This window comes from Malaclemys terrapin, chromosome 9 (assembly GCF_027887155.1).
Source record: "Malaclemys terrapin pileata isolate rMalTer1 chromosome 9, rMalTer1.hap1, whole genome shotgun sequence".
In the NCBI taxonomy this organism is placed as follows: Eukaryota; Metazoa; Chordata; order Testudines; family Emydidae; genus Malaclemys; species Malaclemys terrapin.
Genome location: NC_071513.1, coordinates 18771273 through 18786508, shown reverse-complemented (window position 1 = coordinate 18786508; position 15236 = coordinate 18771273). Strand labels below are relative to the sequence as shown.

Sequence of the window (15236 nt, the reverse complement as noted above, 5' to 3'; positions counted from 1 at the left end):
TAAATGTTTTGCTGCATCAGAGCTGTAGTTTAGATATGTTCAACACAGATGTAATATGGAGTCTTAATTCATTAATTTAAGAAACTCTGAGTATCTTGGCCTTACATTTAGGGATGTTGTTTTTCTAGCTTTTTATCTGGAAGTCACTTAAAGGCCTTGTACAAACTGTCTCTTCCTTCATTTTTTAAAGAAAAATATAGTACTGATCAAATAAAACTCTATTTACTTGGCTCTCTGTTTAATCAAAGGTGGCTACTGTAAGAACACACATTTATTTAAGCTGTGAACATTATCACTGCTCGGGTGATGTTCCCAAGTTCACTCAGCCAGCTAGTGGCAGAGCCAGGATTAGGAGGTCAAGAGTTCCTGATTCCCAACCCTACACAGACCACTAGGCAAATCTGCCTCCCAATGGCCCTGATTCTCGGCTACATTCCAGCCCCTTTATGCTGCTCCCGTGCTACCCCCATGCTGATAAATTCCCCAGATGCCTTAGGACCAAAGAAGAGGCACTATGCCACATGCAATTTAGGCATATGCCAAGGGCATATGAGGGGTTGTAGCCAGAACAGAGTGCTTTGGTTATTCAGGGCAACCTGGTGGCCCCTATCTGGCCACGCATGGCCACCATAACTTAGAGCAGCCTCTGGGGTTTGGGCAGACCTCCAAAATTCAGAGGGCACAGAGGTGACAACCACCTTTGCCTCTCATCTGGGCTTTGCCTGCTATGTTCTGCTGTTCAGGAGATGCAGCAAAAACTAGGGCTCAGTGAAACCCCTTCCATGTTCCACTTTAACCTTTTTATAATGGCATATTCTGGCAGAGATGCGTTGAAGGGATAAGCTGAGGCAAAACAATGACAAATCCCCTATTTAACTGAGGAATATTTTGCAAACTAATAAGGAATACCGTTTTTATGATGTGGTAGAATATGTTCTGTTTGTCACAACAGAATGTCCAGAATCCTCACAAAACTCCCTTCCCTTATTGTCCGCTCTTTAAAAATTGCATCACTGTTGTAGCCATAAAACCAGTTAACAGAGTTTACCATGGAATAAACAAGAGACAGCATCCTTGTTCTTTCTAGTCATATTTTCCCTTATGACTCATAATCAGCTACTGCAAGCAGAAGTTAGACTGGAGGACAAAAATTTCTGAAGTTATTCTGAGCCTCCCCTCTGATGATCAGATCTTGGTACAGTCCAAAGAAATTTCAGGTTAAGAAGCCAGGGACTCTTTGTTTGCAGTATTGATTTTGGAGATTTTGTTTGCCTGACAGCTCAGGAGCAGAGACTATATAAGCCAGGTAAGTGCCAATGTTAATAAAGCTAAAATGTGTTTAGTGGATTTGCTTGATTTGTTACCAGAAACAAAACTCTCTTTATAGTAATGATAATCACCATTTCGACTTCACTTTGATAACCACAGTAAGAACATGCTGTACTTGTTATAACACAGTAACATACATACTTTAGATAATCATGGCTGGGTTTGATACTGAACACTGATTCAGGTTTTTGTAAGTGATATATTGTAAAAGCATGACTACCCAGGCACTTCTACTGAGATAATCAGTCTAACATTACATGGAGTCTGACTGTTCTACAGGTGTGACTTCCACACAGACACAAAAATCAGAAGGGCCAGTGTTGATAAACAATGTGATTACAATCTCACTGCTAAACCAGTTTCACAGGGGCTACGGAATTGCACCTTCTATGATTTCTTAAAAGTATGATCAGTTCTTGTTGAGGACTTTTCTATTGCAAGTCTCACGTGGGCATTTTAAATCTTTCTTTAAAAGAGAAGTTGATAATATCTAGCAAGAAGTAGGTGCTTAGCATCATGGATAAGTAAGCATTCAAAATAATTTAACAAGAATACCTTATATTCATGGACTCATATTCATTAATTGTCATGGTCATTGTTAAAACTGAATAGAATGTGAGAGTAGGAATAAGAGTTTTTTTAGGAATTGTGAAGACAAAGTAGCCTGCTTTATTTGCAAGCAGAGAACATGTCTAGAAGGATTCCACAAACATTTCTATTGGCACACTTTCTCTGGTCTGTACACTTATTCTTAATGCTATCCTGGCTTGCACTAGTGTTAATTGCAAATATAGCATAATTCAAACATGCTCAATTATTTCCTTTCCAAATCAAGAGTGTAGTCTAAGGCTCTGACCCTTTGTTTCTGGAATTAATTTGAATAATAACTAACTGGTTTTATGACCATTGGATAAATCACTTAGGGGCAGCTTTTTAAAGGCATTTGGGTACCTTAAAATTGAGATAGGCACCTAGGTATTTTTGAAAATCCCATTAGGCACCTAACTCCTCTTTGGTGCTTTTGAAAATCCCATTAGGCAATTAAATGCCTTAAAATCTGGCCCTTAGTCACTTTGGCTCAGATCCTCAAAGATATTTAGATACCTAAAGATTCAGAAAAGTGCCTAATGGGATTTTCAAAAACACCAATGAGAGTTAGGCACCAAGGTACTTTTAAGTATCTGGACCTTTGTGCCTCAATTTTCCCATCTGTAAAAAGGGAATTACTATGCTGATCTATTTAAAGAACAGGTTGTTAGGAATAATTTGATAGAGTTGGATTCTACATAATGTGCAAGGCACCAAACTGGGTGTGGTTTGGGGCTACACCGCTTCAGAGAAAGCAGCAGGAGGCAAAAATACAAAGTATCTCAGCTGTATTTTTTCATGAGCAGAAATTAGCATGCTACGCTCCTACTTTCTGAATACTTGAGAAGTAGGACAAGAAAAATGCTTGTATAATCTCCTTAAGACTCAAACTTGGGGAAATGTATGCCTATAATATTTACTACTATGTGTACATTCTGATGTAGCTTTAAAATGGATAAAAGGTCACCAATGCATACACAAAACATGATCATAGGTGTACATATTCCTTTTAAGAAGGTATTCTATACCTGAGAACAGATGCAGCACATTTGCCTTAGAAGGGATACAATGGTAAGTGGATTCTGTGCGTCAGCATGTGTACATGAACAGCAGAAAATGTGCTGGTACTTTCCACTCCCCACCAATAAATGTAGCTTTGATTCAAGCACCATCCTTTTTCTAAAATGTGCCTGACTTTTGATGAAATGCTAGACTTCTGAGCTAGTAATATGGCTCTTCTGCGGAATCCATCTCTTCTTGATCCTTCTACTCCTTCACACATGGAGGGAAAAGCAGTTAACATATATTTCCCAGGCAGCTATGTGATGAGAAACTTTTCCTCTACAGGGCAACTGAGGGGGAAGGGACTGGACAAATCTAGAGGTGTTTCTCTAGGTACATGTATTGTACTGACTCAGAGTGGCTGTGACTGAAAAAGTTCCATAACCGCCAACTCTTTTTTGGCACATGTGGAGTTTACTTGGTTTGCAAATTCAAAGTTTTGTTTTCTAACTGCCAGCCCTGAAAACTCAGCCTGAGCTCTGAGAGTTCAGCTGGCTTCCTTCTACCATGTGCATCATCACCAGTAACAGAGGTGCTTAGCTACACCCGAGGAACCCTGTTACCTTCAGCTCATGCCCTGAAGCACTTGAGTAACCTCATTAACATTAAGTGAGTTTACAAATTTTTAACTGATGACATAATCCAGAGATAATAGGATTGCACAGATGTAGCCTAGGGTCACCTTTGTACTTTCCTGCAATGTTATAGCACATTTCATCTAGAAGGGTCTCCAAATGTTTGCCAGCTTTGTATATGGCTAGGTTGTGATTTCAGACACTGCCTGACCAAGAGATCGTGCATAAACTCCACCTCCCCAGGAGTAGTCCTGGGAGGGCTTGTGCTTCCCTGGCACACGTGTGATTCAAATTTCCATCCCTGCTTTCACCTTGAGCCTAGAGATTAATTTACTGCTGGGCAGTCCCAAAGTAAATTACTACCCACTCCACAGTAACAAGTAGTGGCATAGAGCTAAGGCTCCAGCCATTCCCCATCTACTCCCCATCCACTTGCTCCAGGGAGGGTATAAGCAGGCAAGCAGCCCTGTTGATTGCTGCAGACCTGAACCCCAGTTACGGTAGCCTGTGTAGGAACATAATAATACTTGTCGTACAAGTCAGAGTCTAGCCCTTAGGAATTGCTTCACCCACCACTGAAAAATTCCCTCCTGCTCCGTTCTTTAAAAAAATTATTCAGACAGGGTGTATCACATCAACATAACCCATAAAACAAGCTATAGGGTGCAATTCATTCTTGCAGAACTTCAGTGAAGCAGATGGAGTCACATCAAGGATGGACTTGGGCCAGGAAGCTTCAGTTACCTTTCAGACTATAGTGTTCTTTGTAATATGAGCCTCCTCTCTCTTAGCTCCCAGTCCGTAATCGGTGTAGGGGCAAATTAATAGGACCAGGAAGGACCATTGTGATCACCTAGTCTGACCACCTGTATAAGACAGGTCACAGACCTTTCCCCAAATAATTCCTTTTGAACTCATACATTGTCATAGTGTGATCAAAAAGAAAAGCTTCATTAGAACATCATAATGTAGCTGTGGCAGAACTGTTGCTAGCTTTGGTACCTCCCAGTGCCAGAAAATGTATGTGCTCATGTCCTCCTTCACCGTAAGAATTAAATCTGGCTGCAAATGGAAACTTCTCTAGAGTCCCTGACACCGTCTACTAATAGCAGTTGTTGCCGTTTCCCTGGGTAATGGCCAGTCCCATCTGATTACCTCTGGCCTGGTACTCTTGTCTGCTCAGTACCATCCCTCTCCTGTATTTCCCGAGTTGGTCTGAATATACAGATAAATATATTCTCACTAGAAAGTTTAAGGCAAGATACTGTAGGTAGTTTTCCCCTTTGTAGACATACAGCAAGAGGACTGTCATAACTGTACAACTAAAAATGCTTGGCACCTCTCGGTTTATTTGGTTACACAGTCTTACACACACATGTGTCTTTCCCTTAGAACATTTCTTCAACTGAACTAAAAGCTAGTTTTTGGATAGAGAAACCTTCACATGCTTAATAAAATACCAAGCTATCTAATAGTTAAGCACATATTTTCTTTTCAGTTTTCCTTTCTAACAGAGTGACTTACTGCTGGACAAGAGAAGGGCTAATGCTTCAGGTCAATTTAGCTACCAGCAGAACTCAGATCATGTAATATAACTTGGCAAGTCAGCAAACATATGAAAATGTTTCTCTCCAAAATGGTTCTGAGCGAAGTACAGATTTCACAACTGCTTTGAATTTAGCCAGGCTGTTAGTACAGAACTTGAAAAACCATCACTTTATAAAGCCCTTAAATCTGAGCAAATAGAAACAAAGCACTATTAAATTCTTCTCCTAGTTTCCTGGAACCTCTTTACATTAGGAATCTTTCAGGGAAATAGTTCAGAGCTTGCAGTAATTTAAAGCTTCTGGCTGTAAAACAAGTTTGCTGGTCTAGTCCCTGTGAAGTGAGTTCTTGGAGTGCATGCTACTAGGAAGAAAGGCATGTTGACTAAAATACCAAAAGGGTATGTTTGATCTCAATCAAATAGCTGGCTTTTTACTTTGCTTGCTCATTGCTTGTGAGATTTTTTGTTTTTTAAACAGGAGTAGTCAAAGGAACAAAGAAAGTTTTTTGGCACAAAATATCTAGCAGGCTACACAGCATAGCTAAAAAGGGGGTAGGGAGTGGATGAAACAAACTGAAAATCTTGACTTGGGCTGTGAAAAATGATTGAACTCACTTAAAATCTGGGTGCACTGGCAGTCTAGTCACATTAGTCCAATTCCTTAAAAGTTCTGCAGCCCTGCACAGAAGCTGTTCAGATATCTATCCCTACCAACTAAGCCCCCTACACCAGCCAGATGAGGGAAGTACATGGAGGTCATCTCAAAAAGCTCTAATGGAGCATGGAATAGAGATTTTTGAGACAGGGATGTTGTCCTAAGTCTGTCTTCTGTGGGCTTCACTACAGGATTCAGTTGGAAGGAGAGAGAGCTCTTATCCAAATCCATGCACAATTGCAGAACAAATACAATATATATATGTGGCTAAAAATTCTCTCTTTTTGTGTTGGCTTTTGTGTGAAAGCCTGTGTTTGTGAATTCTGTGTACAGAACTGTCTGTCTGGATGTATAATGAAATAAATGCACTTCCACTAAATCAGGCCCCTCTCTTTGAAGATAGATCCAGATTAGAAGGCAGCGCTTGCTGCAGCGTCTCGGAGATATGTTGGCCTGCAGAATTGAAAGCAACTTTGTGCTTGTTTTTATGAAGGTGAAAACAGCCTTTGTGACTTCACTGTAACCTCACTGCTATAAAAAGAAGATATGCTTGTAGAGAGCAAAACACACTAGTGTGGATAGCTGTGCTTAAAGAACATCATTTAAAAATCACACTTCTTACTGAGTATTCCCATGTAGGTTACAATGTTTCAGAAACACCAAACTGGCAGATTAGCAAAGAAATATCTTTCTCCATTATTTTCAGCATGTTTCCTGTGTGCATTTGACAGCGCTTTGTGTATAATAATTCTGACTGCTTTCCCTGCATGACCAGTTAGTGAGCTTTCTGTTTTTGCTTTTGTGAGTCTTCCACGCAGCACTGGGGCACAGAAACTTAAAAAAAAGTTATTGTAAAACCTTAAAACTCAGCAGGGGCACTCGGAGGGATAGTGCCTGAAACTGTTCTTAAATCTCCTTACACAGACTGGATTTCAGGTTGATGGCCCTTTAATTTTAGAACTACTGATAGTGGCAGGTTTCAGAGTAACAGCCGTGTTAGTCTGTATCCGCAAAAAGAAGAACAGGAGTACTTGTGGCACAGCGATGCTGAATGTGATTTAGCTCTGTGCTCGCTCCAGCTGGGGAAGTGTGACTAGATAGTCATTGTAAGTAAAGATCAAATAATACTGTTCTCTTGCAGTTAAAATAAGGAATGGGCCATGTGAGCAGGAGCTTATCAGAAAGGAGAACTGCCTGGATTACCTTCACTGTCTGTGCTGATACATTTATTCCAGTCAAAATCTCCTGGAAAGGAACAGTTTAGAAAAAGTCTTCCAACCCTGATGTTAGTTCCTGAGAAGTCCTGAACATCCTCCATTCAAGTTGGTTTCAACAGGAGTTGTGGGTGCCCAGCACCTCCCCGAATAAACTTTCAGGTCTGCCGTTTGATTGTGTTGTACTGGGCAGGGGAGTGAATGAGGCTTTACATTCCAGTGTCTGGAAGCTTAGCTGGAGAGTCTAAAGAATGTAAAAGTAAAGAGTGCCTCTGTAACTTGATAAAGTCAAAGGGGGGATAGTTTTACTAGAGTCTATTGACCTGCAGGATTTTTCTGTCTGAAGGACTTGCTTTCTTTAGTTACTGCATCCCAGCCTATATAGCAATGCTGAGGAGGTTCTCAAATTGTTGTAACATATTTTTAGGACCACTCATTAGCAAGCATTACTACAGGTGATGTTTCTCATCACATGGCAGCATACTGAGCCCTAGTCCAAGGCACTCAGGAGAGGTTGTCTAGCCTTGCTGTATTTGCTTGCAAGTCTAGTAAGTGCCAGCAGTGTAAGATGTACATATTTTATAGTAGCTAACTAAGGGACTAGGGGGTACGCTGTTGAAACAACATCCTCCGGCCCATGGCAATATCATCTATTTCCTCCCTTCCTCCCCCCAGTCACTGTAGTATCTGAAGAAGTGAGGTTCTTACCCACGAAAGCTTATGCTCCCAATACTTCTGTTAGTCTCAAAGGTGCCACAGGACCCTCTGTTGCTTTTTACAGATTCAGACTAACACGGCTACCCCTCTGATACTTGTAGTATCTGAGCACCTCACTATCTTGAATATAGTTATCCTCACAACACAATGCCCCTGCAAGGTAGGGAAGTACAGCTAGGGAACATACTTTCAAAGGTGGATGTTTTACCCTCACTGAAGTAGCAGAAATCAGTTGGAGCCAGGCTTCTAAATGCCTTTAGGATCTGGGTCTAAATGACTTGCCCCGGGCCACAGGGCATCTGTAGCAGAGCAGAGGATTGAACGAGTGACTCCCAAATCTCGGGCTTGCAGCCTAACTCCTGGGCTATTCTTCCTCACTAATATGCCTAATAACTAGCAAAACTGACTCCTTCCAACACAGCTGCCCTGGAGACCCAGCTGGCTAGGCAGATATTGGTTAGATTATGTTCTTTATTGTATGACCGCCTTTATACATGGCTGCAATATAAGCTGTTTTGTTGTAGCTGGGGGGGATTTTAATCCTGAAAGGATTGGAATTCCCATCCAGTACAGCACACCAAGAGGACAGATGGGTAAAGTCATTAAAAACCTAGCTCTGTGAATTATGCAATGACAAGTTGAAAACCTTATCCCCCTGGAACAATTTTAAAAACAAGCATATCTTGCAAATAGACTCGTAGTTTGGGATCTTAGTCAGCCAGTGGAGACTTTTTAATGAGAGAACGTCAATGAGTGTTATCATGAGGTACTAATCTGTATTCCATTCAAATTAGAGTAATTAATTTTTCTCAGCTCTCTTTCTCTTTTTTTTTTTTTTAATTGGTGAAGTATTCTGCACTTGACTTTGAAGCAGGCGGGGGTTGGGGGGAAGCAGCAAATCTACTTAATATTCCTGGTCTTTGGAGACCCACTGCCAAGCAGGATATCGTCTTTCAGGATCATTAATGAGAAAAGAATTGCCCTTAAGAAACGGGAAACTGTTTAGAATGATACAGTAGCACTGAGCTGTTTCGCCCCTGAATAGCCAGTATACATACTGTTGAGCTCAAAGGCTGTTTGTATTGACATAAGGAAATATCTTCCTCTTTGAATCACATAGGCGGTAAAAGGTCTAATCCTGAAGGGATTTGAAATACCCCCACTGACTTCAGCGGGGCCAGGATTTTCCCCAAAGTTTTTGTACTTGGGCAAAACTCCCATTTGTTGTCAATGGGCATTTTGCCTGAGTAAAGACAGAGAACTTATTAAGCAGGCACTTCAGGATTTAGCCCAAGAGAGCTAGAAATGGAAAAGAAATACAGGATCATGGTCTATCACTTTTCTAGTGCAGGGTAGTTATCCAGTCTCTGCTGCGCCTTTCCGCATACACTAACTAACATCAATACAGATAAGAGATTTTGGCTCTAAAGGAAAATCTGCCATGCTTAGTTACACCTTTGGGCCAAATTCTGGCTTCAGTCCATGTGCAAATAAATGCAGCAATGGAGGATGCATATCTGATATCAGATTGCTCCTTTCACTCCAGTGGGTGAAGGTGCTAACACCTAAAGAAGATCATTCTGATACTTTGAATAGACCTGGGTGAACTTTTTCAGATGAAAATTTTGTTCACTGAAAAATGCATATTTGAGACAATCAACACATCTTGCAAACTCGTATCAAATTCACGGAATGGTTTCAGCTAGGAAAAAAAAGAATTGCTTTTTTTTTTTTAATTCAAAATGTTTATTCATGTAAAATTTTTGCTTCAATTTTATTTTTTAAAATCATAAAATGATAAGAAAACCTTAAATGACATGAAACATTTCAGGTCAAACAGAACATCTCGTTCAACCTGAAATGAAACTTTTTTGGTTTTTGCATTTTTGCCCCATATCCAACCAATCAGTTATTTGCACAGCTCTAACTGTAATTGCATGCCCTGTGGCATGTTATTGCTTCCGATACTCTACAAGGATGTTTTACACACACACTGTCCTCTACTTCAGTGACAGTATTTTTATTATTGCAGATCATTTCAGGGAAAGAGGAGGATGTGGCCCTGAAAATATGAGGGAAAGAAGAGGCAAGGATTCGCCATACAAGACATTCCAAGCAGAATGTGTTTGTAATCCCCCCATCCTCTCTCTAACAGCCTGGCCAGGTAGAAAATGGGGCTGTGCAAAATGTTATAAAAGCCATAGACAATCCTGAATAATTTCTGCTAATAATTCATGGTTACTGCAAGTATAATACTTGAGCTGTGTGAATGGTCGCCTAAATCACATGGCATGTTTGTATTACCTGATTGCATAGTCATAACTCTTGGAATCAATGCAAACACAGAAAGCAAGTTTCCTATTCACTTTCCACCAGGATTCTCAAATACCTGCTGCTTCTGTGAACATTGCTGTCAGGAAAATCAATTCACTACAATATCTGGAAAAAGCAAAACCAGCCAAAGCATATTCCTTTAAAAATTCAAATAGCTTCTTGTGGAAATTGGGTTGCAGTCTTCACCCACCTCTAGTCTTCACCATTCATGCATAGAAGTGGAGACAATTAGCGGGCCCCATTTTCTACTTGGCTGTTGGAGAGAGGAGGGGGTGATTAGGAACACAGTCTGCTTGGAATGGTCTTGTATTGTCACTTTCCAGGATTATCTGGGTATCTTTTATTTAATCATCTCCCTGCCACTGTGGTGGCTTGGGGCACTGGGGCACCTCGGTCCCTCCTAGTCCCTCCCTGTAGCATATCATAATCTAGTCTCCTGTATGCTGTAATATTTTGGTTTCATTTCAGTTGCTGGGGTTAAGATGCAGGTGCTGGGTGGTGTTTAGTGACCTGTGATATACAGAAGATCAAATAGATGATCTGGTGGTCCCTTCTGGCCTTAAACCCTCTGACTCTGAATCCCACCAGATGGAAAGGAGACCAAAACCTTCCCAGGTACTCGAGCTTGGGAGCACACACCTACTCTGTTCAGAGTTTACCTTCCAAGAACCCTAAAACCATGAGCAAAGAAGGAAGTGCCATGCACCTGCTCTGTCCAGAATCTTCTTTATTATTCTTCCTGATGAGATGCATCCTCAGAGTTCTCTCTGACTCAAAAATTAGGGCCTGTGTAATATCCGAAAAGATAAATCCTTTTAAGACTTTGTGATCTAACCCCAGCCTAATCTAATTTGTAATCCACCTTTATCTGACATCAGTCTATCATTTTGCCTAGAACTACTGGTTGTGCAATCTGTTTGTTTTAAGAGCATGATGAGGGGGGAATCCAAATTTACACAAATTATTAATCTTAATCTAGGCTGGACAGAGGACTATGTTTTCATCAGTGAAATCGTTCAAAGATCAGAAGTATCATGAACTCAAGCAGCAGTGCATCAAACAAGGACGACTCTTTGAAGATCCTGAGTTTCCAGCATCGGACGAATCCCTTTTCTACAACAGGTGCCCCCCTGGAAGAGTGGAATGGAAGCGGCCAAAGGTAATTTACACCATTCGAGGTGAATGGATCCCAGTTTGTGCTACTCATCTGCAAGGTTAACAGAATCCTTTTAATTCCTATTCATCCTTCAGGGGTAAAATATAATTTACAAAACAATTCTTCTCCTCCCTGTCCCGCAACCCCCCTTCCCCCATTTATTTCATACATTTGTAAGGTAGAGACAACAGACTTGCTGTGTCAAATTGCTGGCCAGACTACAATAATGCCTTAATATAAAAAGACACAATGTGAATTAAATGTTGTGCATGCCTAATTAGGTTTTGACTATTGCTAACTCTCTAATATAAAACCAGAAATATGAGGGGACTATCATCTTAGTTCCATTTAAATCAACATTCTCTGAATTCACTGAAAAAACTCTATCTGTAACAGCTCACTCAATACAGGAATATGTTCTTGGAGTAAAATATTAATTACCTGGGTCAGTCTGCAGAGAAGTGCCTTTTTGGCCTACTGTGCTGACAGAAGTAGTACAATAATGTGCAGACTCGGTTAATCATGGTTTCAATTTGTGATGTATTGAAAACTTTATCAAAATTACAAGCAATCACTTTAAGTCCATAAGGGGTTTTCTGGTCCTCCTTTCAGGCTAGGGGGCTCTGTAGGGAAATGTGCAATCTGAGGTTTTGAGAATTCAGTCTGGAAAGAGCCAGCCTACAGGGAGGTGGCACGATTGTGCCTCTCTGCCTTAGGGAACAGCCTGCTTTGTCTCTCTCTGTTTTTGATTCTTGTGTGTAAGGTTCTGGATTTTAAAAAGAAAGTAGTGTTATGTTGCAACTTTCCAGCAAGAGTATTTTATAGAACATCTCTGTTTGTGTACCACAAACATAACACACTTCCTTATCTGTCACTTCGGGAATCCCTATATAGGAAAATAGGAATTGCCATACAGCATTCAATTCTATATCTGTTTTTATACCACACTCATCACCATAGTAAAAAGCAACAGAGGGTCCTGTGGCACCTTTGAGACTAACAGAAGTACTGGGAGCATAAGCTTTCGTGGGTAAGAACCTCACTTCTTCAGATGCAAGAAGTGAGGTTCTTACCCACGAAAGCTTATGCTCCCAATACTTCTGTTAGTCTCAAAGGTGCCACAGGACCCTCTGTTGCTTTTTACAGATTCAGACTAACACGGCTACCCCTCTGATACTTATCACCATAGTAGCGGAGTGTCTTCCAGTAGTGCATTAGAATCACAGAATCATAGAATATCAGGGTTGGAAGGGACCTCAGGAGGTCATCTAGTCCAACCCCCTGCTCAAAGCAGGATCAATCCCCAACTAAATCATCCCAGCTAGGGCTTTGTCAAGCCTGACCTTAAAAACTTCTAAGGAAGGAGACTCCACCACCTCCCTAGATAATTGATTCCAGTGCTTCACCACCCTCCTAGTGAAAAAGTTTTTCCTAATATCCAACCTAAACCTCCCCCACTGCAACTTGAGACCATTACTCCTTGTTCTGTCACCTGATACCACTGAGAACAGTCTAGATCCATCCTCTTTGGATCCCCTTTCAGGTAGTTGAAAGCAGCTATCAAATCCCCTCTCATTCTTCTCTTCTGCAGACTAAATAATCCCAGTTCTCTCAGCCTCTCCTCATAAGTCATATGTTCCAGCCCCCTAATCATTTTTGTTGCCCTCCACTGGACTCTTTCCAATTTTTTCACATCCTTCTTGTAGTGTGGTGCCCAAAACTGGACACAGTACTCCAGATGAGGCCTCACCAATGCCAAATAGAGGGGAATGATCACGTCCGTCGATCTGCTAGCAATGCTCCTACTTATACAGCCCAAAATGCCGTTAGCCTTCTTGGCAACAAGGGCACACTGTTGACTCATATCCAGTTTCTCGTCCTCTGTAACCCCTAGGTCCTTTTCTGCAGAACTGCTGCCTAGCCACTCGGTCTCTAGTCTGTAGCAGTGCATGGGATTCTCCTGTCCTAAGTGCAGGACTCTGCACTTGTCCTTGTTGAACCTCATCAGGTTTCTTTTGGCCCAATCCTCTAATTTGTCTAGGTCCCTCTGTATCCTATCCCTACCCTCCAGCATATCTACCACTCCTCCCAGTTTAGTGTCATCTGCTGAGGCTGCAGTCCACACCATCCTCCATATCATTAATGAAGATATTGAACAAAACCTCGGCCCCAGGACCGACCCTTGGAGCACTCCGCTTGATACCGGCTGCCAACTAGACATGGAGCCATTGATCACTACCTGTTGAGCCTGACGATCTAACCAGATTTCTATCCACCTTATAGTCCATTCATCCAGCCCATACTTCTTTAACTTGCTGGCAAGGATATTGTGAGAGACTGTATCAAAAGCTTTGCTAAAGTCAAAGAATAACATGTCCACTGCTTTCCCCTCATCCACAGAGCCAGTTATCTCATCATAAAAGGCATTTAGGTTAGCCAGGCATGACTTGCCCTTGGTGAATCCATGCTGACTTTTCCTGATCACTTTTCTCTCCTCTAAGTGCTTCAGAATTGATTCCTTGAGGACCTGCTCCATGATTTTTCCAAGGACTGAGGTGAGGCTGACTGGCCTGTAGTTCCCCAGATCCTCCTCCTTCCCTTTTTTAAAGATGGGGACTACATTAGCCTTTTTCCAGTCATGCGGGACCTCCTCCAATCGCCCTGAGTTTTCGAAGATAATGGCCAATGGCTCTGCAATCACATCCGCCAACTCCTTTAGCACCCTCGGATGCAGCGCATCCAGCCCCATGGACTTGTGCTGGTCCAGCTTTTCTAAATAGTCCTGAACCATTTCCTTCTCCACAGAGGGCTGGTGACCTCCTCTCCAAACTGTGCTGCCCAGTGCAGTAGTCTGGGAGCTGACCTTGTTCGTGAAGACAGAGGCAAAAAAAGCATTGAGTACATTAGCTTTTTCCACTAGGTTGCTTTCCTCATTCAGTAAGGGGCCTACGGTTTCCTTGACTATCTTCTTGTTGCTAACATACCTGAAGAAACCCTTCCTGTTACTCTTAACATCTCTTGCTAGCTGCAACTCCAAGTGTGATTTGGCCTTCCTGATTTCACTCCTGCATGTCTGAGCAATATTTTTATTCTCCTCCCTGGTCATTTGTCCAATCTTCCACATCTTGTAAGCATTAAGCAACATGACTACACATCTGTCACATGTTGTTTCTCTCATCCTCTCCTCAGAGGGAAAAGTGTGTGTAGAGGAGTGTCTTTTTTCAGTAAGATAGTATTTTTATTATAAATATACTTATTGCTATGTGTTGCTGTATTCAAGAAGGCAAGGTCAAAGAACTGCCCCTCGCACACTGAGTGGAAGATGATGAGGTTTATGATAGTCTTTAGTTCTTGGGGGAGTGAATTCCACAGTCTCTGGCTACCTCTGGAGAAGTTCTGTCTCCTGCCCAGACAAGCTTTACTCTTATTCTAGAGAGTTCCATTGTGCCAGAGTAGCACATCTGTTGACTGTGGTCTTTGTCCCAGAGCTTTATATGATCTTTTTGTTACTCTAGGCCAGGGGCCCAAGCCATGAAGCACTTGAAGATAAGGACTGAGACCCAGGGTCCATCTAATCCAGGGTCCTGTTTCTGACAGTGTCCCATACTACATTTTTCAGAGGAAGATGCAGCCCCCTACAGAAAATTTGGTAGAAAATTTTATTTATGCACATGCATGCTCACTTTTTTTTTTTTAACTTTCCTGCGGAATTGAAATTTATTTTCCCCCTATAGAATTTTACCGGGTGGTTCAAATAAGCTGTAGAAAAGAACTCGACTATGTTCTTAATATAACTCTCTAGGTTTGTGGGGTTTTTTTTAGAGAAATGTCTATCAAGCCCCATTAAGTTCTATAGGGAAAATACCCCTAGTGGAAAGTTATAGAATAATCTGTCCTTAAGGGGGAATTTCTTCCTAACACCAGGTGGTTAGCTAGCTGATTTATACACTGAAGCATGATAGTTTATACAGCTTATTTCTGTGGGGCAGGGGACAAAGGAATAGGAATGAGGAGAGACATCATCTCATCAGCTGGGGTATCTGGGCAGCAGGTAGCCAGG

At 41.6% G+C, this 15236-nt stretch overlaps 1 protein-coding gene across 2 annotated transcripts in view; it reads left to right on the top strand.

Annotated features, from left to right (window-relative positions):
• The first annotated feature begins 1128 nt into the window (after window positions 1-1128).
• The window catches only part of CAPN6 (calpain 6), a 77513-nt gene continuing 63405 nt past the window's right edge, over window positions 1129-15236 (top strand). The window contains exons 1-2 of one of the 2 annotated variants that reach the window (XM_054039977.1): window positions 1129-1306; window positions 11000-11179. In XM_054039977.1, the coding sequence (XP_053895952.1) occupies window positions 11015-11179 (165 nt within the window). In that variant the 5' untranslated portion in view covers window positions 1129-1306; window positions 11000-11014. Of the gene's footprint in view, window positions 1307-6954; window positions 7132-10999; window positions 11180-15236 lie in introns of those variants that run through there. The other variant, XM_054039979.1, reaches the window with a different exon arrangement.